This window comes from Piliocolobus tephrosceles, chromosome 21 (genome assembly GCF_002776525.5).
Source record: "Piliocolobus tephrosceles isolate RC106 chromosome 21, ASM277652v3, whole genome shotgun sequence".
Lineage (NCBI taxonomy): Eukaryota > Metazoa > Chordata > Mammalia > Primates > Cercopithecidae > Piliocolobus > Piliocolobus tephrosceles.
In genome coordinates, this window is record NC_045454.1 from 19327931 (window position 1) to 19352132 (window position 24202).

The 24202-nt window shown below is 56.3% G+C and overlaps 2 protein-coding genes across 9 annotated transcripts in view; one reads left to right on the forward strand and one right to left on the reverse strand.

The window, feature by feature from the left end:
• The window catches only part of DPF1 (double PHD fingers 1), a 19116-nt gene extending 9505 nt beyond the window's left edge, over positions 1-9611 (forward strand). For 3 of the 7 annotated variants that reach the window (XM_023229366.1, XM_026447696.1, XM_023229363.1), the window contains exons 4-12: positions 1529-1656; positions 1925-2014; positions 2698-2776; positions 2982-3113; positions 4170-4220; positions 4314-4433; positions 6786-6898; positions 8187-8268; positions 8479-9611. In XM_023229366.1, coding sequence (XP_023085134.1) covers positions 1529-1656; positions 1925-2014; positions 2698-2776; positions 2982-3113; positions 4170-4220; positions 4314-4433; positions 6786-6898; positions 8187-8268; positions 8479-8549 — 866 coding nt within the window. In that variant the 3' untranslated portion in view covers positions 8550-9611. Of the gene's footprint in view, positions 1-1528; positions 1657-1924; positions 2015-2697; positions 2777-2981; positions 3114-4169; positions 4221-4313; positions 4434-6785; positions 6899-8156; positions 8269-8478 lie in introns of all 7 variants that reach the window. The other 4 variants (XM_023229362.1, XM_023229367.1, XM_023229365.2 and 1 more) reach the window with 4 other exon arrangements.
• Positions 9612-12201: 2590 nt separating this feature from the next.
• The window catches only part of LOC113219796 (signal-induced proliferation-associated 1-like protein 3), a 16713-nt gene continuing 4712 nt past the window's right edge, over positions 12202-24202 (reverse strand). For both annotated transcript variants that reach the window (XM_026447705.2, XM_026447704.2), the window contains exons 3-6: positions 22820-22963; positions 18616-18751; positions 16372-16453; positions 12202-14481 (exon numbers count right to left, since the gene is read on the reverse strand). In XM_026447705.2, the coding sequence (XP_026303490.1) occupies positions 14338-14481; positions 16372-16453; positions 18616-18751; positions 22820-22963 (506 nt within the window). In that variant the 3' untranslated portion in view covers positions 12202-14337. The remainder of the gene's footprint in view (positions 14482-16371; positions 16454-18615; positions 18752-22819; positions 22964-24202) is intronic.

Sequence of the window (24202 nt, forward strand, 5' to 3'; positions counted from 1 at the left end):
TCTTTCTTTCTTTCTTTCTTTCTTTCTTTCTTTCTTTCTTTCTTTCTTTCTTTCTTTCTTTCTTTCTTTCTTTCTCCTTCCTTCCTTCTTTCTTTCCTTTTCTTTCTTTCTCTCTTTCTTTCTTTCCCTCCCTCCCTTCCTCTCTTTCTTCTTTCTTTATCTTTCTTTCTTCCTTCCCTTCCTTCTTTCTTTTTCTTTCTTTCTTTCCCTCCCTTCCTTCCTTTCTTTTCTTCTTTTCTTCTTTCTTTCTCTCTCTCTTTCTTTCTTTCCCTCCCTCCCTTCCTCTTTCTTTCTTTCTTTCTCTTTCCCTTCCTTCCTTCCTCCCTCCCTCCCTTCCTTCCTTCCTTCCTTCCTTCCTTCCTTTTCTTTCTTTCTTTTCCTTCTTTCTTTCTCTTTCTTTTCTTCCACCCAGTTTGGAGTGCAGTGGCACGATCTCGGCTCACTGCAACCTCTGTCTCCCGGATTCAAGTGATTCTCTTTCTCAGCCTCTTGAGTAGCTGGGATTACAGGCGTGAGCAACTACATCCGGTCAATTTTTCTATTTTGTTTTTAAGTAGAGATGAGGTTTTACCATGTTGGTCAGGCTGGTCTCAAACTCCTGACCTGAAGTGATCCACCCACCTCGGCCTCCTAAAGTGCTGGGATTACAGGTGTGAGTCACCGCACCTGACCAGCTGATTGTCTCTGAGCATCTCTGAGAGTACCCATGGGTCTGGCTATGTCTCCTCCATGTGTCTGGGGGTCTCCAAGGATCTGGCTATACCTCTTGGAGTCTCTAGGCTGTATCTGAGAGTGTGGCTTGGCCAGGCATGGTGGCTTATGCCTGTAATTCCAGCACTTTGGGAGGCCGAGGCAGAGGATCATTTGAACTCAGGAGTTTGAGACCAGACTGACTAACACGGTGAAACCCCGTCTCTACCAAAAATACAAAAATTAGCCGTTGTGCTGGCGGGCCAGCCGCTCTGCCTGTAGTCCTAGTTACCCAGGAGGCTGAGGTGGGAGGATCACTTGAGCCTGGGTGCACTCCAACCTGGGTGATGGAGCGAGACCCTGTCTCAAAAAAAAAAAAAAAAGAAAAAGAAAAAAGAGAGCTTGGTTGGGCCTCTTCCTTTCCACGTCTGTCTCAGACAATCTGTCTGGATGTCCCCTGTGGGTGTCCGTGTGTCTCCTCTGTGAGTGTGTGTATCTGTCCGTATTTGTCTGAGTGTGTTTAAGAGTCGCTGCGTCTTCCCTGAGGAGGTCTGGGTGTGCCTGATGGCCTGTGTCTTTTTCTGAGGCTCTCCGGTGTATCCAAAGTTCTGACTGTGTCTCCTGCCGTACGTCCCAGGGTATCTGAGGGTGTGGCTGGGTCTCCCCGGGGTCTGGGCCTCCCTTCTAGGGCGTGTAGGTAAATCCTCGCCTCTGCTGCTGGCCGAGTGTGGGAAAGCTTCTTCCCTGCCGCAAAGAATACGGTCCCCCCACCTGCATAGTTTGAGGAGTCCTCCAGGGTCAACTTCCCCATCTGACCCCGCCATGGCCCTGTCCCCAGACTGTGAAGCACCCCTGAAGAAGGAGGGTGGCCTCCCAGAAGGGCCGGTCCTCGAGGCTCTACTGTGTGCAGAGACGGGGGAGAAGAAGATTGAGCTGAAGGAGGAGGAGACCATTATGGACTGTCAGGTAGGCCCACCCCTGGGGGACCCCCTACATGGCTTCCTCTCACCCCTGCCGGCCGCCAGCCCAGGCCCTCATGTTCCTGCTCTGAAACCCCCCGGTTTCCTCCAGCCCTTGGGCATCCCAGTCTCCATGCTCCCAGCCTTCATCTCTGTTTGGAAGAACTCCTGACTTACGCTCTCAGCCCCAATCTCCACCTCTGCCCAGAGCAGAGGCCCAAAAGCAGGTCAGTGGCCCCTATTTTCTCGATCCGTCTCCTTTCTCTATTGCCCAGAAACAGCAGTTGCTGGAGTTTCCGCATGATCTCGAGGTGGAAGACTTGGAGGATGACATTCCCAGGAGGAAGAACAGGGCCAAAGGAAAGGTATCACCCCAAGGTTCTCCTCTCCCCTGCTCCCTTCAGTGACGGGTCTCATTCGTGGAGCAGGCGCCGTGGTCGGCCCCTGCCACAGTCTGACCTCATTGAATCCCAGAACAGCCTGCAGGGGTGGGGGATTTAATACCCATTTTACAGATGAGGAAACTGAGGCTCATCTGTATTAAGCTATTTGCAAAGCAGAGATTATGCAGTGGGTTAGAGCTACCTTCATCCCCGTGTCGCAGAGGAAGAAGCTGAAACTTGGAGAGGTTTGAAGCCCCACAGCTAGGACGTTTGCAGAGCTGCAATTTGAATTTGCAAAAGACTCTATTTTCTCACTTTCTTTTTTCCTTTTTATTTTTTTTGAGACAGAGTCTTGCTCTGTCGCCAGGCTGGAGTGCAGTGGCGTGATCTCGGCTCACGGCAACCTCCGCCTCCTGGGTTCAAGCGATTCTTCTGCCTCAGCCTCCTGAGTAGCTGGGACTACAGGCATGCGCTACCACGCCCAGCTGATTTTTGTGTTTTTAGTAGAGATGGGGTTTCACCATGTTGGCCAAGGTGGTCTTGAGCTCTTGACCTCATGATCCGCCTGCCTTGGCCTCCCAAAGTGCTGGGATTACAGGTGTGAGCCGCCGCGCCCGGCCTGTTTTCTTACTTTCTTGGCCTCTCACTCCTGACTCTCCCTACAGGCATACGGCATCGGGGGTCTCCGGAAACGCCAGGACACCGCTTCCCTGGAGGACCGAGACAAGCCGTATGTCTGTGATAGTGAGTCCTTCTGAAGAGGGGGAAAGGCAGAGAGAGGGGGCCCAGAGAATCCCCACCTCGTGGCCCTCTCCCTCCTGTTCCAGACCCGGGTTGGGGGGATGCTCAGGTCTCTGGCCGAGGGGGGAGGTGTGATCCTGGAGGCCAGGGTGGAGGCAGCATGGGCCTGGAGGGGCTGACAGGCCCTCCCGGCTCGCTCGCTCCCCAGTCTGTGGGAAACGGTATAAGAACCGGCCGGGGCTCAGCTACCACTACACCCACACCCACCTGGCTGAGGAGGAGGGGGAGGAGAACGCCGAACGCCACGCCCTGCCCTTCCACCGGAAAAACAACCATAAACGTGAGCTGGCAGGCCAGGTGGGGGTGGTGAGGGGCCCCGGGAGCGGGAAGAGGAGCCCAGCTGGGGGTGGGGGTGGGGGGGCATTAGACATTTCTGGAAAATCTCCAGCTCAGCCGTTCCCTCCCCCCACCGACCATGGGGATGCTGGCTCTGGGGTTGCCATGGCAACCAACCATCGCTCCTTCGCTCCCGGCCGGGCGTAATATTTCTGGGTCTGATTTATTGTTTCAATTAGAGCTTGGGGAGGGGGGGGGTGTGATAGATGGCTCCCCTCCCGCCCTGCCTTCCCTTTCTCCTTTCTCTGCTAAGCTTTGGTCAAGGGGCAGGGTCTGTGACCTGGGAGCCCTTGGCATCCGCCCGTGCCAATCCCATGCCAGTTCTGACAGCTGAGGGATGGGGGAGGGGAGGAGGGTTTGGGGGAGGCAGCAGCGAGACACCGTCTTCCCACCTATCTCTCAGAGGCAGAGGCTGAGTGTCTTCACCCCAGGCCACTACACACCTGGACACCTCAGTGTTCAGAACTTTTCTTCTGAGTGTCTGTTTCTGTACCAGATCTTGGCTAGGGGTACTCTCTGAATTTGTTAGATACAAATTACTGAGGGTGCACTTGGAAGTGGGTGGCTGGGAGACATGTATGTGAGAAGGGAAGCAGGGCGCCCTTCTTCAAGCTGTCTTTACCAAGTTTTGACCCAATAAAGAGGACGTGTCAGTTGTCTCAAGGAGTTGGGAATCCTGGCTGGGTGCAGTGGCTTGCACTTATAATCCCACCATTTTGGGAGGCTGGGGCGGGAGGATCGCTGGGGCCAGGAGTTGGAGTCCAGCCTGGGCAACATACCAAGATGCTGCCTTTATTTTTAATTGAAACAAATAAATAAAAAGAAGAGTTGGGAGTCCCGATGAGAACTGTTTTCGCCTCTCCCCACGGCTTAGGGTAGCTACTCGCTCTTCCCACCTCCCCACACCTGGACTAAGAGGTCCATCCCTGGGGCTGAGGCTGGGGGCAGGGTGGAGCCTTGCCTGTGGTGAGAGTCCCTCTCTCTGTCCCCCTTACCCCAGAGTTTTACAAAGAATTGGCCTGGGTCCCTGAGGCACAAAGGAAACACACAGGTATGGATGCCTCCTTCTGCTCCTAACGTCTGCAGCCACCTTTGCGGGGTGCCCTTGCCTGCCCCGTGCCAATGCCTGTCCGCTGTCTTGCAGCCAAGAAGGCGCCCGACGGCACTGTCATCCCCAACGGCTACTGTGACTTCTGCCTGGGGGGCTCCAAGAAGACGGGGTGTCCCGAGGACCTCATCTCCTGTGCAGACTGTGGGCGATCAGGTGACGCTCCCCACCTGAGGTTTCTGGGGGCCGGGTGCAGAGGACATTCAGGAGTGCAGACCTGGAGGGAGGGAGGCAAGGCGGTGAGGACTGAGAGGACCCCGAGCGTGTAGGGGATACTGTGGATAACCAGAGCTAGCGAGGCTGATGCAACTGCTGAGGATTGTGGGAATTGGGTCGGATCAGTGAGGCTTCAGGGATAATGGGATGTCGCTCTCATGGCACTGTGGGTAGCGGCCTGTGCTTAGCATAGCATCAAGAGTAGTGAGAGGCCGGGTGCGGTGGCTCACGTCTGTAATCCCAGCACTTTGGGAGGCAGAGGTGGGAGGATCACTTGAGGCCAGGAATTTGAGACCGGCCTGAGCAACATAGCAAGACCCCCATCTATACAAAAAATTAAAAAATTAGCCAGGTGTGTTGTTGCTCACCTGTAATCCCAGCAACTCAGGAGGCTGAGGCCGGAGGCTCCCTTGAGCCCAGGAGTTTGAGACCAGCCTGGGCAACATAGTGAGATCCCATCTATTAAAAACAAAATTAGCTGGGCATGGTGTCACACCCCATTAGTCCCAGCTACCCAGGAGGCTGAGGTGGGAGGCTGCTTGAGCCCAGGAGGTTTTTTTCTTGAGATGGAGTCTCCCTCTGTCGCCCAGGCTGGAATGCATTGGCACGATCTTGGCTCACTGCAACCTCCGCCTCCTGGGTTCAAGTGATTCTTGCGCCTCAGCCTCCCGAGTAGCTGGGATTACAGGCGCACACCACCATGCCTGGCTAATTTTTGTATTTTTAGTAGAGACAGGGTTTCACCATGTTGGCCAGGCTGGTCTCAAACTCCTGACCTCAGGTGATCTGCCTGCCTTGGCCTCCCAAAGTGCTGGGATTAAAGGCATGAGCCACTGCAACCAGCCCCTTGAGCCCAGGAGTTTTTGATCAGCCTGGGCAACATAATGAGAGCCCATCTGTTAAAAAAAAATAGGCTGGGTGCAGTGGCTCACATCTGTAATCCCAGCACTTTGGGAGCCTGAGGTGGGTGGATCACAAGGTCAAGAGATCAAGACCATCCTGGCCAACATAGTGAAACCCCGTCTCTACTAAAAATACAAAAATTAGCTGGGTGTGGTGGCGCGTGCCTGTAGTCGCACCTACTCTGGAGGCTGAGGCAGGAGAATCGCTTGAACCCGGGACTCCAAGGTTTCAGCGAGCTGAGATCGCACCACTGCACTCCAGCCTGGGTGTCAGAGCAAGACTCCGTCTCAAAAAAAAAAAAATAAAAAAAAAAAAAAAAGCTGGGTATAGTTTCACACCCCATTAGTCCCAGCTACTCGGGAGGCTGAGGTGTGAGGATCACTGGAGCCCGGGAGGTCAAGGCTACAGAGTGGGCTGTGATGGCACCACTGTGCTCCAGCCTGGGCAACAGAGTGAGACCCTGTTTCAAAAACCAAAACAAGGCAAAAGGAGTAGCAAGAGACGGGGATCAAGGCGTGGCGGGCAGTGGGCTGTGTGGTGTGAGTGGCGCATGCCCCCGCCTGGGCACTGGTAGCAGGACGAGCTTGCTGTAGAATTGTGGCTTACAGATGTGGTCTCATGTGGTGGACTTGTGGGCAATATGAACTGTGGCTGCCTCAGCACAGTAGGTCATGAATTGTGGTTGTCATGGCATCATGGGTAGTGAAATATGGTTGTCATGGCAACTCGGTATAATGGAATGTAGTTGTGATGGCACCGGGGGCCGTAGTTGCAGGGGGCGAGCACCACGGGTCGTGGCTGCAGGTCGCAGCTGCGGGTGTCTCTGCACCGGGGCCGTGGAATGACGGACAGCCTGGTGCTCCACGGTATTGTCAGTAACAGTTTGGTTGCTGGGGCATCATGTGGAATGGGCTTTAGTTTCATGAAACCAAGGTGTGGGAACCCCACTGTGGAAGGCGGTTGCCATGGCATTGTGGCTGGGAGAGTGTGGTTGCCACGTTGCTGTGGTTAACAGGACCCCTGGCCGTTCTGCTGTGGGTATGGAATGTGGCTGTCTCAGCACGGTGCTTAACAGAATGTGGTTGCCACGGTGTTGTGGGTGGTAGAAAGTGGTTGCCACAGCACTGTGGGTAATGGAATGCGGTTGCCATGGCGTTCTGGGGAGCAGAGTGTGGTTGCCCTGGTGGTTGTGGTAGGAGACTGTGGTGGCCGGGGGACGGCTGCTGGCCACGTGGTTGCTGGGCAGGTGTGGGGTCAGGCTGTGGACCCTGGCAGCTCATCCCAGCCTCATCAGCCGGGTATAGGGGCTGAGCTATGGCTCCCCTGGCAGTCAGTGCCCAGCAGGGGCACGCTGACCTCCTAACTGCACCCCTGCCCCTTGGCCCCCAGGACACCCCTCGTGTTTACAATTCACGGTGAACATGACGGCAGCTGTGCGGACCTACCGCTGGCAGTGCATTGAGTGCAAATCCTGCAGCCTGTGCGGAACCTCCGAGAACGACGTGAGTGCCGCCCGCCCCCCGCGTGCCCTGCTGCCCGCCCCGCTTGGCACGTCCACCTCGGCTTCTTGAGCTTAAAGCCTGTGTCTGAGCCCTCCCTGGTGAACACGAGTCCCCTGCGTTACCGTTATGCTGGTGTCCATAAAGTGAACCCGGCACTTTTTCCTCTTCGTCTCTCTGGCTCCTCCCAACCACCCTCTGAAGCAGGTGGTCTTGTTCCCGCTTCACAGGGAAGAAACCGAGCTCAGAGAGGGAGAGAGACCTGGCCAGGGTCAGCCAGCTAGGGAAATGGAAGAGCTGAGATGTAAAGCCATGACCACTGCTGGCAGAGCTGGTATCAGATCATCTTAGGATTGTTTAAAGCCTTCCACAGGCCGGGCGTGGTGGCTCACGCCTGTAATCCCAACACTCTGGGAGAGGCTGAGGTGGGTGGATCACCTGAGGTCAGGAGTTCCAGACCAGCCTGGCCAACATGGTGAAACCCCGGCTCTACAAAAATACAAAAATTAGCTGGGCATGGTGGCGGGTGCCTGTAGTCCCAGCTACTTGGGAGGCTGAGGCAGGAGAATCTCTTGAACCCAGGAGGTAGAGATTGCAGTGAGCCGAGATGGCGCCACTGCACACTCCAGCCTAGGTGACAGAGCAAGATTCCGTCTCAAAAACAAAAACAAAAACAAAAGCCATGACCGTTGCTGGCAGAGCTGATATCAGATCATCTTGGTGTCATATAAGGCCTTCCACAGGCCGGGAGTGGTGGCCCACCCGTGCAATCCCAGCACTTTGGGAGGCTGAGGAGTTTTGAGCCCAGCAATTCTAGACCAGCCTGGGCAACATAGTGAGACCCCCATCTCTACAAAAAATTAAAAAAAAAAAAAAAAAGCCAGGCATGGTGGCCCACACCTGTAGTCCCAGCTCAGGAGGCTGAGGCAGGAGAATCACTTGAGCCCAGGAGTGTGAGGCTGCAGTGAGCTGTGACTGCACCACTGCACTTCCAGCCTGGGCAACAGGGTAGGACCCTGTCTCTAAAAATATAAAATAATAATAATAACAAACCTTCCGCAGAGCCTTATGAAACCCCCACTATAAATCGCAAAGGGACGGTCCCGAGGGATATGTGCTTGGCTAAGCAGTGTTGTGCACACATTTCCTGCTGCAAAGACCTTCTCAGAGACTTTCTTGGCAGGCCTCACCTCCCCCCAGCCCCCTTGACCGAGCCCCTGCCCCAGCCCCCCACCCCCGTTTCTGGTGCCCGTGCCCCCAGGGTGCCAGCTGGGCGGGTCTCACCCCCCAGGACCAGCTGCTGTTTTGTGACGACTGCGATCGGGGTTACCACATGTACTGCCTCAGCCCCCCCATGGCGGAGCCCCCGGAAGGTGAGAGGAGAGGCAGGCACCACGTGGGCGGGGGGGGGGGGGGGGGGGGCCCCCGGGCCCCGGGGGGGGGGAACGGGGCCCCGGGGGGGGGGGGGGGGGGGGGGGGAACGCCCATCTCCCGGTTGTGGAAAACTGTGTCCTCTGGGTGGGAAGGGGCTGGGGCAGCCCTCCCGGACCTGGGCCTGACTCCAGCTTCGGCCGCCCCCGCAGGGAGCTGGAGCTGTCACCTCTGTCTTCGGCACCTGAAGGAGAAGGCCTCCGCTTACATCACCCTCACCTAGGCCGGCTCGGCGCCGGGACTCGGGTGGTGCTCGCCTACCTGCCTCTCTGAGCTCCTCAATTCTCCCCCACCCTGAATGCCCCGCAGCGGGAGGGGGAGAGGGGGAAGCCGAGAGGGCGCTGGGCCACCCCCTCCCCTCCGTGCAAGTGGAATGTCTGCCCTGTGGGCGGGGCCCGGCCAGGGCCCCTCCCTCCCTCCCTCCCTCTCTGTCCCTTGGCAAATGGACACCAGGGGCTTCTCCCCTCAAAGCCATACCCCGCCTCTGGGCGGGCATGGGGGGTGGTAGGTGCCAGCCAGGGGCATGGACAGAGCCTTTTTCTAAAGAAAAAGACAAAAAGTTAAAAAAAAAAAAAAGAAAAAAAAGGAAAAGAAGTTAATATATACAAAGAGTCCTCCAAGGCCTGGCTGGGTGGAGGGGCGCTGCTGAGAGCGTCCACCGGGCACCCGCCTCTGCCGGCCCCCTGCCGGGCGCCCCAACCCCAATTTCTGGAGCTGCAGCCGTCCCGCGCCCCACCCAAGGTGGGCACCTTCCCCTCCTGTGCCCAGGGCGGTGGGCGTGGTGTCCACCTGCCCCTCCCGGTGCCCACGGTGGATACTGCATGATGTGAACCTTGGTTTTGAACTCTGTTCCTGCCCCTCCCCGACCGCCCTGGCCTGTGCCCGCCCCGTGCCCGCCGTGGCTGGTGGGTGGCGGTGGTGGGGCCGGGTGGGCCCCCGCCCAGCGCCTGCTGGAATGAGAAGCACAGACTCCGCCACGGACTCCTTTTCCTCCCTCCTCCGCCCTCCTCCCGCCCCGCCAGGCCTGGCGGCCCCCGCCCCCCTCACTGGCCATTTTGGGGGGAGTGAGGGGGCGTGGTTGTTTCTTGTGGTTGTGTGTGTTTGTTGTTCGGGTTTTTAAAAAGGGAAACTGAGACTGCAGGTGGGGGAGGTGGTGGGTTTTGGGGGGATGTCCCCCAATCCAGGAGTGCCCTCCCACTTGTCACCGAGTCTCCTCTATTGCCTGCCTCTGCTGTGAATTAACTTGTTCTGTGTATTAAACTGGGCCTGACCCCTCTGCCCACGACTGCCTCATTCTCCCGTCTGGTTTGGGGCATCACAAGAAGGAGGGCCAGGGGTCGGGGCGGGGGGGCCTTGTAGGGGGTGAGGCGACCAGCCAGCCCCTACCTCCATCCACCTCCTTCTCCTCCCGCCTGCACCCTGCCTGTCCCCGGCTTTGTCCCAGCTCCGCCTTGCTTTGCCAGAAAGGAGGAGAAGGGGGATGGGGTGGAGGGGCTCCCGCCCAGCCAGCTGTGGTTGCCCTGGCAACGGGCTGCTGCAGCTGCAGCGGGCGCAGCCAGGAGGGAGGCAGGAGCCGGGCCGGGGGAAGGGAAGGGCTGGGAAGAGGACGGTGGGTTGGCCCCTCCTGAGGCTGGGGTGGCGAACGGGGGTGTCAGGAGGTGTCATCCCAGGCCCAGACATCTCCAGGGAGCTCCCTGTCCTGGATGTGGGGCAAATCAGCGGTGGGGATGGGGCGGAAAGAGAGGTACTAAGGGAGGGCAGGAGGGTATCTAGACACTGGCACTGGGAGAGAGGCTGAGACGTGGGCGACACGTGGGGGGCGGGAGTGGAGTGAGGGAACTAGGACAGATCAGGAGAGAGAGAGATGAGGACAGTCACACAGTTATTGAGAGAATCAGAAAACAGAGCAGGAGGGAGCAGGAGGGAGACGGGAGGAAGGACTGGGAGAGGAAGGGAGCAGGGGTGAGAAGGTGGTTTAGTGGGAGAGAGGTAAAAACAGTAATAAAGAATGGCTGACATGCTGGGAGAGGCGGGACGAGGAGGAGGATGGTGATTGCGGAAGAGCAGCAGCAGATTTAGGGAAAGGTCCTCCAGGAGGGGAGACAGAAGGAGCCACATTGCAGCTGGAGAGAGAGACCTGGGATCAGGGACAGGCAAAGTCCCAGGACAACAGGCAGACATGGGGAGAGACGCGGGCAGCAGGGGAGAGGAGAAGACACAATTTAGGGGAACAGCAGAATAATCTGCAGAGAGAGCCGGAGAGGGACCCAGAAAGATTAGGGAGGAGGGACACGGAGGTCCGAGGCGGGCAGAGGAAGCTGGAAACTGGGACACGAAGGGAAGGGCCAGGCCTCAAAGCACAGTTCGGGCGCAACCAGGGGCTGGCGTGCGTGCGAGTTGTGGGGTGCTGGAAGCAGCCGGCGTGGCTCCGGCGCCAGGAGAGGATGTGAGAACAGCCTGTTCCCAGGCTTCCCGCCCCCTTCGCCTGGTGGCGGGGGGAGGGCAGTGCGGGTTGAGGACGGGGCGTCGAGGAGGAGGGCGGAGACTGGGAGGGTGTCTGGAGAACTCCAGAATTTTTAGGAGACGTGGGAATGGCTGGTCCTGCTCCTCCGGATGCCAGCCCCACGCCTTTTGGAAAAAGACATTTTTTGGAGGGGGCAGGGTCTGAGTCAGAGAAGCACTAGGTTTTAGCTCAGGGATGTGAAACTCCAAGACAGGTACCTGGGTAAGGGGGGCAGAAAGACCCCACCTGGCCAGCCCCATCAGGAGGCTAGGCTTCCCTCGAGGCGCTGGACTTCGGGATTTTCAGGAGGAATTTCCTGATTCCGAAGTCAGTTTGATCCAGATTCCCAAAATGCAAATGTTCATCAGGCCAGATGCAGATCTGGGGCGACGAGGGGCTGCTTCCTACCCCCAAAGCATTCACTTGGCAACTGGCGGCGGGGGTCTCCTCCCACCTCTACAGACCGAAGGGGGACAGCGTCCCAAATGCAGCCATGTGGCCGGGACCAAAGGAGGCAGGGGCCCCTTGTGAGTCTTGCAGCAAACGAAAGATCAACCAAGCTGGAAACCTGGCCTTCTTCATGTGCAATCTCCATTAAAAAAAAAAAAAAAAAAAAAAAAAAAAAAAAAAGGCCGGGCACGGTGGCTCACACCTGTAATCCAGCACTTTGGGAGGGTGAGGTAGGCAGATCACTTGAGGTCAGGAGTTCGAGACCAGCCTGGCCAACATGGTGAGATCTTGTCTCTACAAACATACAAAAATTAGCCGGGTGCCTGTGATCCCGGCTACTCAGGAGGCTAAGGCAAGAGAATCGCTTGAACCTAGGATGCGGAGGTTGCAGTGAACTGAGATTGCACCACTGCACTCCAGCATAGGCAACAAAAAGAGTCTCTGTCTCAAAAAATTAAAAAAAAAATTTTTTTTTAGAGGCAGGATCTTGCTATGTTGTCCAGGCTGGTTTTGAATTCCTGGGCTCAAGTAATCCTCCTGCTTCAGCCTCTCAAAAAGTGCTGGGATTACAGGCATGAGGTACAGCGCCTGGCTGAATGTCCAAATTAAAAGTTGGCCACTATTTCTAAGACCCAACACAACTGGCTGAGACAGGTCTGGCCTTCAGGCCTCCAGTACCTCTGGGGCAGAATTTCACTCTTTTGAACTTAAGGACATTTCACATTCTGAGTGTTGGATTTCTGTCCTTTGGATTCCAAGGAAAAGAAGTTAGCAAGGCAGGTGCCCCTGGTTCTTAGGATGTGTGTGTGGTGGTCACGGTGTGGGGAACTTGGGGACAGGAGCAGGAGGAGGGGCCGATGCGGGACCACACCCTCTCGTCAGCAACTCCAGGCAGCTGCCCCAGAAGTGAACACACAAGCTATTTCTATGAAACATTTATTTCCTTTGAAACCTCCAGAAACATGCCAGAAAATCTCAAGACAGGGATGGGGGGGAAAAAAAGACAATAAAGAATAATAATAAAAAATCCAAATGAAAAAATCAACATATGGGAAAAAAAAAAAAAAAAAACCTGCTGCTATCTTCAGCCATCAGATAGAACACCAACCTCAAATTAAATAGATCTGTTTTTGCAGAAATCCTTAAAAAAACAAAACAAAACAAAACAAAAAATCATAATTTTCACTTGTCCATGTACATGATTAAGTCCCCAAAATGATTCGAATGATCTGAAGATGGGAGGAGACAACTGAAGAAAACAAAAGGGGCCCGATTAGGGTCTAAGGGGTGGGGGTGGGGGACGGGAGGGTCCCCCAGAGAAGGGGATGGGGGAGAAGATGGCATCACAGTAGCTGGCCAGGGCTGAGGACGCTGCCTGGGGCACGCCCACCTCACTCTCGGTGTGGGGGGTGAGGGTAGGGGCAGGGGCAGCGCTAAGGGTTCCTCCTCCAGGGGGCCAGAGGCTGATCACAGGAGACCGATGCGAACCCTCTTCTCTCACCCCCACCCACCCACACTGGCACCTCTCTGAGTGCCTGCGTCCCATGCAGTCCCCGGAGCCCCCTTCCCTGAGGTTCCTGACCCCAGAGAGAAGGTGGCAGGGGTCCCTGGACAAGGGCCGGGTTGCCTGGTGCTGGCTCACGGCCAGACCTGCTCTGCCAACTCCTCCCCGCCTGGTGCCTCCCAGAAAGGGCACCAGCCTGCCCGCCTGCCCTGACTTCCTCCCTCTGGTCCTCCCACTGACCCCCAGCCCACGGGGGACACGCCTTGGTCCTCAGCTTGAGGTTGGGGGGTGAATCCACAGACTGTGGCCATATAGGCTTGTTCTGGCGCCAACTCTACATGAAAAAATAAATATATATATATATATATATATCTTTTTCTGTTTGTTTTTAAAGAAGGAAAAAAAGAAACGGTTTCCTGGGTGAACAGCGTGGTACCACACCGGCATGGCCGCTCCTTATTGCCTTTAGAGAACCAGCATCCAGTGGGGTTCGCGGGGCGCAGTGTTCCCCAGGGAGCACGGTGAGGGGGTCCTGGTGGTCGCTGCTCGGAGAGAATGGGCTGGGAGACTTGCAAAGGAAAAAAAAACCAGAGGAGGAGGTGAAGGCTGTTCTCCTCCAGCCCTGTACTGAGGGCTTCGGGAGCCCCTCCTGGAGCCCAGAAGAAGCCGAGGCTGCTGGTCAGGGCCAGGTCGTGCCGGGAGGAGGAGAGAGTCGGCTGTGTGGTGGCTCCACCGCCCCGGCCTGACCTGGTTAGCTGGAAGGTGGAGGGGCCTGTGGACCCCCAGCCCAGGTGCAGTGGCCTCTGGTGGAAGAGGAGCTGATAGAAAAAGATCATATAAACCGTCCCGGAGGTACAAATAGAGTTTCTCTCTCAAATAAATTGGCTCTGGAGGCTGGCCTTGCCTCTCTCTATCCTCAGGCCCCCAAGAAAATAATTTAAACTCTAAGAAAGTGCTCCTGGCAGCTTTTTGGGAGGAGGGGGTTGGGGGGGATCATGTTCGTGCTTTTTGGAGCTCACGCGCTAGGGACCGAGGCGCCCTGGTCTGTGTCCACGCGGGCCTCACCTCTCTGGGTGTGGGGAAGAAAGGGTTGCTTTCACGCTGTACTTTTCATGCAGGGGCCTCGGCCCCACAAGCTGCAGCGTCCTTGTGCATGGTGCAGAAACCTGCTATGTGACCTCCTGGAGCCGAGGGGTCTGGAGACTGGCTCCTCTGTCTGTCCCCATCAGCTGCAGAGGGCTGGTCCCAGGAAGAGGCTAGACGGGGACAGCGGGACAGGCCCGGACGCGGTGTGAGCATGGCCCAGCTCACCGGGAACACAGCTGGGCAGCTCGGAGGGAGGCCTGAGACCACGTCGCCCACTGGGGCACGAGGGCCGTGTGCTGACCCTGACTCACAGCCCTAGTGAGGCCATCGGGGTTTCCGTGTCCATGGGGAGGGCCCTGGCTGAGTCATCTTGGTCACACGGGCAGCTGGGAGCCGAGTGGAGGGAGAGAGGAGAGCAGGGCCATGGCCTGCAGGGAAGGAGCGAAGGCCGGGTGGTGGCCTCCCGCCTCAGAGCTCCTTCTTCTCCCTGCAGAAGATCTCGGCAAACTTGCGCAGCTGCTCGCTGGCGGCCTGCGACTCCTCCTGCAGCCGCTGGTTGTTCTGCCGCAGGCTGGCCACCTCTGACTGGAGCACCACCTTGTCCTGCTTCTCCTGCGTGGGGTGGGAAGCTGGCGTCAGGCGGGTGGGCTTGGCTGTTCCTGGAACAGCCGATGGCTCCCTGGGGCCTGGAAACCCTGGCCTGGCTGTGCTTGGGAGCCAACCACTAGAGCTGGGTCAGGCCGGGGTGCACATCCCACTCTGCCTCTCTACACCCGAGGGACCCTGGGCAAGTCACTCGGTTCCCGCAACCCTACCAGGGGGCTGAGGGTTGCCTGGAGCTCATCTATGTAGAGCTCCTGGAATGCAGCCTGAGGTGGAGTCACCGCCTGACAAACAGCACTGTCAAGGCCACCGCATCCCACCCTCACACTACCTGAGGACTTGGGGACTGTCGCTATCCCCAGTTTCCTGGAAGAGGACCCCAGCCTCACACAGCAAGTGGGGAGCTGAGACATGGAGGCAGAGTGGCCTGAGCAGACCCCATTCTTCCAGGAGGACGCAGCCCCGGAGGCAGGGACTTGTCTTAGGTCGCACAGCGTTATGCGTTGGGGTTCGGGTCAGAACCTGGGCCCCTTTGATTCCACAGCTCGAGGACTTACGCGTTACATGCTCTGCCACCTTTCTGCCTTTTACCCAGAAGTAGAGAAACAATAGATCAAAGTCTCCTCCTCATTTTTCTTTTTGAGACTGGGTTTTGCTCTTGCCGCCCAGGCTGGAGTGCAATGGCTTGACGTCGGCTCACTGCAACCTCTGCCTCCCAGGTTCTAGCAATTCTCCTGCCTCAGCCTCCCAAGTAGCTGGGATTACTGGAGTGCGCCATCAAGCCTGGCTAATTTTGTATTTTTAATAGAGATGGGGTTTCACCATGTTGGTCAGGCTGGTCTCAAACTCCTGACCTCAGGTGATCCACCCGCCTCGGCCTCCCAAAGTGCTGGGATTAGAGGTGTGAGCCACCACACCTGACCAGTCTCCTCCTCATCCTCCCACCCCATGGAGACAAGTCCAAAGAACAAATTGACTGTCACCTTCTAGATGGCCCTCTCAACCGTGGTGGTTAGACAATAAATAAGTAAGTATGATGATGTTCTAGGCAACAGTGCTGCAGCTCGCTTTGGTTTTTACGTAAGTTACTGGACTTCTTTTGCGTGTTAGTAAATATATAGATTTGTTATTACTTTAATTGGCTGCACACTGTTCCGCTGCATGGGCGCCCTGGAATTTACACCGCTGTTCTCCTGTTGAGTGTCAGCCACGCTGGCTCCAATTTTTTATTGCCAATAGTGTGGCAAGAACGTCCTTGTTCACCATCTCTTTGTACTCACGCTGTCACGGATAAATTCCCACAAGTGGAATTACTGGGTCAATATTTTTTTTTTTTCTTTTTTGTGAGACGGAGTCTCGCTCTGTTGCCCAGGCTGGAGCCCAGTGGTGTGATCTCAGCTCACTGCAACCTCCACCTTCCCGGGTTCAAGTGAGACTCCTGCCTCAACCTCCTAAGTAGCTGGGATTACAGGCGCCCGCCACCACACCCGGCTAATTATTATACTTTTTAATTAGAGATGGGGTTTCACCATGTTGACCAGGCTGGTCTCGAACTCCTGATCTCAGGCAACCCACCCCCTCCTTGGCCTCCCAAAGTGCTGGGATTACAAGCATGAGCCACCGCGCCTGGCCACAATTACATTGCTGATAAATGTTGTCCAATTGCCCCCCGAAAAGCCTGGGCCGATTATTCTCCCCCCAAGAATGGATGAGTTTCTCTGAGTGCTTGCTAGCCTTGGGTGTTATCACTGTTTACTCCTCACCCATGACTGCAGTCAAGCGCAGGAGGTGTGGGGGTGGGGTGGGTGCTGCATGGCCGGGACAGGTGCCCGATCCCTGCTGACCACCCTGTCCGGTGTCTGGCAAGTGGGATGGAGAGGGCGTGGCCCCCAGCATTACCTTCTGCAGGTCAGTGTGCAGCTGTTTCAGCATCACCTCCAGCTGGTACACCTTGCCTGTCAGATCCAGGGGCGGCTCCTCACTGGAAAGACAGGGACAAGGTCAGCCTGAGGCCCCACAGCCCCTGAGGAGAGGGCTTCTGGCCCACAGCTGAGGAGCCTGGGGGCACGGGCCCCCTTAACGCTGACATTCTGGCGAAGCCCGAGGAGAAGCTCCCAGGGGAAGCAGGAAGCCAGCCCTCCACCGGCATACTCCACCCACCACGGGCACCTTTGTGGATGTGGATGGGGTGTTGGGAGCACCAGGCCAGGGGAAGGGTGGGTGCCCGCCCTGAAGTGTGTGTTTTCCCTGAGGCTGGGCCGTGCATGTGACTTCAGGGAGCACCCCTTCTTTGTACCTCCAGGACACAAAGAGCCCACTCCACAGATGCCTGCTGAGCACCTGGCGGGTCCAGGCACCATTCCAGGCACAGGAAGCACGAGAACGGACAGATGGTCAAAAGGGCCCGCCCTCGTGGGCAGGACCAACAACGGTCCTGTCAGTGATGCTGACCATGTGCCCATCACTGAGAGCCAACCCGCACCAAGCCTCAGGCTGCCTGGCTCATCTCACAGAGCTCCTCTGCCCACTGTGGCCTTCGGATGTGCTGCAGAGTTACCCACTGGACAGCGGAGGATATGCAGGCAGTATCGCTCACCCACGTGCTGGTGCTAGGATTTGAATCAGGGACCCACAGCCAGTAGCTGCCCCTCTGCAGATCCTCCCAGCCCTGGGCCTGCCTGGCCCCTGCAGAGAACACACAGCCCCTTCCCACTTGGAGTTGGGGCTGAAGGAGGCTCTGTTGGACGCTGTGGGTGCACAGGTGGTGGCAATCGAGGGCTGGCCCTCCTGCCTCGCCCACCCTTTCCTACAACCTTGCTGCTGAGTCCTGGGAATCTACAGCTGCAGAGGGAGATGGGGGCAAATGGACTCCAGGAGTGCCGCCCAGGGGCCACAGGTCCCACTGCTTCCCACAGCCTGTGCTGCTCCTGCCCCTGAGCCTGGCAGTACCATCTGGAACTGCCGATTTCTTGTAATTACAGCGGGGCCTACGTTCGTGGTGGAGGTTGAGTTCTGAAGCCAGAGTGTGAAAAGCAAGAAGTCAAAATTACCCTCAAAAATTGCTCCCACTGCCCATGAAGTACAGTGCACGGATGGTTGTATATAGAACCCTGCACCGTGAGGTGTGCAGACGAGTGTGAAATGCACTATTTAAATCCATGTACAGGCAGAATGTGCCATTTACATTCTCTCTGCCTCTTTTTAATTTTGTTTTCTGCCAAGTGAGTGCAGTCAAATATGCTGCGCTGAATGTGAGAAGCCACGCGTGAGATGACAAATGTGAGAGATCTGTCCCCGTCCTCTTCCCCCGTGAAGCCTCCTGAGGGCCAGGCCTGGCCTCAGTTGCCACTGGGTCCTCAGATAGCCCAGCACAGCCCCTGGCAGGGAGGCTGGGAAGGGTGAGCATGAGGCAGAAGTCTGTGAGGTTTAGGAATCTGCAGAGGAGGAGACGAAGGAGCAGATAGGCGGGAGCCTGGCAGCGATGGGGCTGGCGAGAGGCACGGGGCTGGGGGATTGGGAGACAGTGCCGAGCAGCTTTCCTTTCTTTTTTTGAGATGGATTCTTGCTCTGTGGCCCAGGCTGGAGTGCAGTGGCGTGATCTCGGCTCACTGCAACGTCCTCCTCCCGGATTCAAGTGATTCTCCTGCCTCAGCCTCTCGTGTAGCTGGGATTACAGGCATGCACCACCATGCCTGGCTAATTTTTGTATTTTTAGTAGGGATGGGGTTTCACCATGTTGGCCAGGTTAGTCTTGAATTCCTGACCTCAAGTGACCCACCCACCTTGGCCTCCCAAAGTGCTGGGATTACAGGTGTGAGCCACCGTGCCCGGCCTGCTTAGCAGTTTTCCAAGTTGGAAGCGAAACAACTGCGTGTGTATTGATTCAAGTGTCATCTCCGCTGGACCAGGAGATCTGTTGGAACTGGGCAGAGTCTGTCTTAGTCAGTGTGGATCCCCAGTGCATAGACAGGTGCAGTGTAATGACCTTCCAACCGTGTCAGGAGAGGGGAGCGGCTGCTATATCAGCTTCTGCTCGAAGAGTGGTGGGGGTGACCCGCAGTGGCTGCCTCTCTCTGGGTGAGCCTCTTCCACTGCACAGACCTGCCGCTGGTATGAACCCGGGTGTTCCCAGGGAAACCTCACCTCATGGTAGGGGTGGTCCTGGGGGTCGGGGGTCCCCTCTCCAGGCTCAGGTGGCTGTGGACAGGACTGTGTGCAGGCGGGATGTCCGGGCTCAGGGCCGGGTCGTTCAGAGAGAAGAGTGAGACGGCTCTTTGCACTGCCAGGGAGGGAGGAGGAGGAGAGGGGTCAGTAAGGCTCCTAGCTTCTCCCTCAATTGATGGACGACGCCTCTCCCTGCAAACCTCCACGACACTTCCCATCGCTCTTGGGAAAGACTGCATCGGCGCTTGGATAGATTCTTGCCAAAACACCGACCAAATGAACACACAAAACGAGAACACAAAATCCCATCCTGATTCCGATCGAGGCTTTTGATCCAATGACTAGTTCATACAAAATACAAGGGCTGGAGAAGGCAGTTAGATGAGAGTGCGAGGCAGCGCCCGACTGGATTCTGAACCTGTCATGCTCTCAACATAAATGACTTGATTTGGTCCACAAGTAAAAGGTAGGAAAAGGCCGGGCGCGATGGCTCAAGCCTGTAATCCCAGCACTTTGGGAGGCCGAGACGGGCGGATCACAAGGTCAGGAGTTCGAGACCATCTTGGCTAACACGGTGAAACCCTGTCTCTACTAAAAAATACAAAAAGCTAGCCAGGCGAGGTGGCTGGCGCCTGTAGTCCCAGCTACTCGGGAGGCTGAGGCAGGAGAATGGCGTAAACCCGGGAGGCGGAGCTTGCAGTGAGCTGAGATCCGGCCACTGCACTCCAGCCCGGGCCACAGAGCGAGACTCCGTCTCAAAAAAAAAAAAAGGTAGGAAAAAAGGGGTCCAAAGTGGACAGGCTGGCGCCAGGTCCACGGGGATTCGTTGTACGATTCGCTCTCCTTTGGAGGAAGCCGGGAAGATTTCAAAAGCAAAAAGGGAAGTGAGACAGATCACATCATGCATACTGAAGAGAGAAAAGAAATCGCACGGGGTTGCCAGTGAAAGTGAAGATTCCTGGGTTCTGCCTTGGACATGTGACTGGCACTGGGGGTACCTGAGCCGTCTGCGTTTTCAAACGTGACTGTTAGATTTTCTTCCTGTAATGGCAACAGCTGGCCACCGCCCCAGTGCCCTCCAATAGTGGCTGGTTCAGTGAGCTCCGAACAGCCAGACAATGGAATCCTCGGGGGTGTTAAAAACACAAAGGCAGCCCAGTGTGCCGTGTATCGAGGGCGGCACCGCCAGGGGCAGGGCAGAGGGCGAGCCTCAGAGGCAAGCAGCTCCCCAACTTCCATTTCTGTGCCTCAAGAATAGCACAGTAAAAACCCCAACACTCCTTCCCTGGCACCACCTATTGTTAACATTTTGCCCATTTACTTTTTTTTTTTTTTTGAGATGGAGTTTCACTCTTGTTGCCCAGGCTGGAGTGCAGTGGCTCGATCTCGGCTCACTGCAACCTCTGCCTCCTGGGTTCAAGCGATTCTCTTGTCTCAGTCTCCCAAGTAGCTGGGATTACAGGCATGCGCCACCACACCCAGCTAATTTTATATTTTTAGTAGAGATGGGGTTTCTCCATGTTGGTCAGGCTGGTCTCGAACTCCTGACCTCAGGTGATCTGCCCGCCTCGGCCTCCCAAAGTGCTGGATTACAGGCATGAGCCACCACGCCTGGCCACAATATTCTCTAATATACAGTCATCTGCAAATGTTCTCTGATTCATTGAATAATACCCTTTATAGTTACATTGTTCTATCTTGGATTTAATGTATATTCACTTTGACACTTGTGTTTTAAGAGACAGGGTCTTGTGATGTTGCCCATGCTGGAGTGCAGTGGCTCTTCACAGGCCCGAGTCCATTACCGATCAGCGTGGGAGTTCTGACCTGCTCCATTTCTGACCTGGGCCAGTACACCTGTCCTTAGGAAACTTGGTGGTCCCTGGCTCCCTGGAGGTCACCATATCGATACTGAGTTTAGTGAAGACACCGGATCGGAACAGCACACTCCAGTCTAGAACTCCTGGGCTCCAGCAATCCTCCTGCTTCAACCTCCCAAGGAGCTTGGACTACAGGTGTGTAATACCACGCCTGGCGAATTTTAAAATTAGCGCCTATAATCCCAGCTACTCAGGAGGCTCAGGCAGGAGAATCACTTGAACCTGAGAGGTGGAGGCTGCAGTGAGCCAAGATCATGCCACTGAACTCCAGCCTGGGTGAAAGAGTGAGACTCTAAAAAAGAAATAAGTAAAATAAAATGTTTTGTAGTGACGGGGTCTCGCTATGTTGCCCAGGCTGGTTGAATTCCCGGTCTTAAGCCATCCTCCCACCTTGACCTCCCAAAGTGTTGGGGTTACAGGTGTGAACCACTGCACCCAACCTGGAATATTTTAAATCAAATTCCAGACATCTTTGTATTTCATCTGTAGAAACTTCACTAAGTAGCTCTAGTGGATAAAACATTATATATATATATATATATTTTTTTTTTTTGGAAGAAAACTACTATGCTATGAACACACCTACCAAAGTTAATGACAACTCCTTTAGCCTTTTCCACTCATGTGAATTGCATGGGAAAACATATGTATCTTCATTAAAACCCCCACACCTCCCGGCAAGCTGAAACCACTCTGACCTGCACTCCCTGCCAGCCCCTTTCCGGCTCCCGGGGAGGCACCGCTTCCTTCCGGGACTTTCTGCTACTGCCACCCCTCCCCCATAACCTTCTGTGGTTCATCTATTAATTTTATAAGGAAGGAAAAAGCTCCCTAGGCGACTGTGACGCACAGCCTGGGAGAGAAATCAGTGCCACCAGCCAGGCTCCCTCAGCTTTCTCACACGGGGTGCACAGCTCCCAGGCATGCCAGGTGCATGGAGCAGCTGGGAGTGGGTAGGGGGCTTTGGCTGCCCAAGCCCTTTCCTGTGGCCTATGGTTGGTAGGGTCGGTGTCTGGGCAGCTCTGCCTTCTGCAGACAACACTACAACCGCTGATGGCATCTGGGTCTCCAGGGAGAGACCTGAGGCCTTCCTCACTTCCCACTATCCCGGAACCGGCCATCCTGGCACCAGCCGTCCTGGCCCCAGGATGCTTGGAGACCCACATGAGAGAGGAGATGCCCCCAGCTGCCCGGCCCCCTGTCCCCATGGACTCCCAGCACATAAAGGGCCCTGGGTGGCAGAACAAACCCTGTCCGCTGCTCCAGGGAAGCCAGGGAGTGAGGATCTCTGCAGGCCTGGTATGGGGAACCCCCAACCCAGAATCAAGGTCTTGGCAGGACCCTCAGGGCACTGAAAGTCTTCATTCCCTCTTCCAGCTCCCAAATCTGGGGCTGAAAACCCAAATATCCTCAGGGACACAGATTTTTTCTTTTTTTTTTTGAGATGGAGTCTCGCTCTGTCACCCAGGCTGGAGTGCAGTGGCCGGATCTCAGCTCACTGCAAGCTCCGCCTCCCGGGTTAACGCCATTCTCTCGCCTCAGCCTCCCAAGTAGCTGGGACTACAGGCGCCCGCCACCTCGCCCGGCTAGTTTTTTGTATTTTTTTAGTAGAGACGGGGTTTCACCGTGTTAGCCAGGATAGTCTCGATCTCCTGACCTAGTGATCCTCCCGTCTCGGCCTCCCAAAGTGCTGGGATTACAGGCTTGAGCCACCGCGCCCGGCCACAGATTTTTTTTTTTCCCCAGACACGGGGTCTTGCACTGTCGCCCAGGCTGGAGCGCATTGGTGTGATCACAGCTCACCACACAGCCTCCCTCTCCTGGGCTCAAGCAATCCTCCTGCCTCAGCCTGCAGAGTGGCTGGGACTACAGGTGTGCACCGCCACGTGTCGCTTATGTTTTTCTCTTTTGTAGAGACTGGGTCTTACTATGTGGCCCAGGCTGGTCTCAAACTCCTGGCCTCAAGTGATCCTCTTGCCTCGGACTCTCAGAGTGCTGGGATTACAGGTGTGAACCACTGTGCTTGGCCTCATGTGTTTTCCATGCAGTGTTTTGTGTAATTGTCATGGCAGCCTCAAGCATGGTGACTTTCACTTGTCGGTCAACATGATAACTCGCATCAAAGAGATGAAGACACTTGCCCAGGGCTGCATGGTAAGCAAGTGATGGGGCAGGACTGGAACCCCGCTCCCTGATTCTGGAACCTGAGTGGGTATCCCTGCAAAGCCACGAGGCCCTCCATAAATCCCTCTAGAACAGAGGAGGGTGTGGGGGCCCGGCGGGACTGGGTGGAAGGCACCTACCTTCGTATGCCTTGGCTGCGTTCACCAGGCTGGACCACTCAAGGCCAGCAGCCGTGTCAGGCAGGGGCATCATCCCAGGGTCCAGGCGCCGCAGGGGGCGGTCCCGCCCATCAGCCAGCGAGAGCTCCGAGGCCGAGATGGTGGCTGGATGGGGAGGGTGGAGATGGCAGTGGTTGAGCATGACAATGTGGGGGACACAAATACATGAAGACATTCCATTGCTTATGCAGAGACGCTACGTGTCTGGGACAACCTCCAGCAGGGTAAGGGGTCTGGGAGCGCTGTCTACGGAGGCCTGACTTTAAACAAGGTGCTGGGCCAGGTCTGGTAGAGACGTCATCTGGACAAAACTCTGACGGGGAGGAGGGAGTGCGCCAGGGGGACACCTGGGGGAGGAACATTCTAGGCAGAGCCCGACCATGGGCCCAGTCCACTCTGCGTTCCTGGCACCTCCTCTGTGCAGGGCCCAGGGAGATCATCTCGCAGTCTCACCGTGAGCCTGGCGGGGGCGGGGGTGTCACAATCTCCGCGCATGGAGGAAAACTGAGACCCTAGCGAGGCGCTGCCTTGTCTGGGCTCGCATGGCTTCCAGCTGGTACTTCTCAGTGCTGACTACGCATGAGGTGTACGCTATGTGCTTTCCATATATTCACTTGTTTGATTCTTCCAACCTAGGCATGCGGGCACTACTTTTTCATTTTACAGTCAAAGAAACTGAGGCACAGAGAGGTTATATCTGTGAGTGGAAGACGTGGGACATAAACTCAGGCCGTCCAGCTCTGTGATATGTGCTGTGCAGTAAATGCTGGCTGAATGGGTGAATGAATGAGTCCTTGGCCTCCATGCTCCGCCCTCGGCCTCCTGGCTCCTCCCTCAGCCTCCATCCTCTGCCCTTGGCCTCCATGCCCTTGACCTCCACGCTCTGCCCTTGACCTCCTTGTTCCACCCTTGACCTCCTTGTTCTGCCCTCAGCTTCCTTGCTCTCCCCTTGACCTCCATTCTCCACCCCAGACCTCCACGCTCCGCCCTTGGCCTTCTTGCTCCACCCTTGACCTCCATGCTCTGCCCTTAACCTCCTTGCTCTGCCCTTGACCTCCATGCTCCATTCTCGGCCTCCTAGCTCACCCTTGACCTCCACGCCTCACCCTTGACCTCCTTGTCTGCCCTTGACCTCCATGCTCTGCCCTTGACCTCTTTGCTCCACCCTTGACCTCCATGCCCCACCCTTGACCTCCTTGCTCCACCCTTGATCACCATGCTCCGCCCTTGGCCTCCTTGCTCCGCCCTTGGCCTCCATGCTCCGCCCTTGGCCTCCATGCTCCGCCCTTGACCTCCATGCTCCGCCCTTGGCCTCCTTGCTCCGCCCTTGACCTCCTTGCTCCG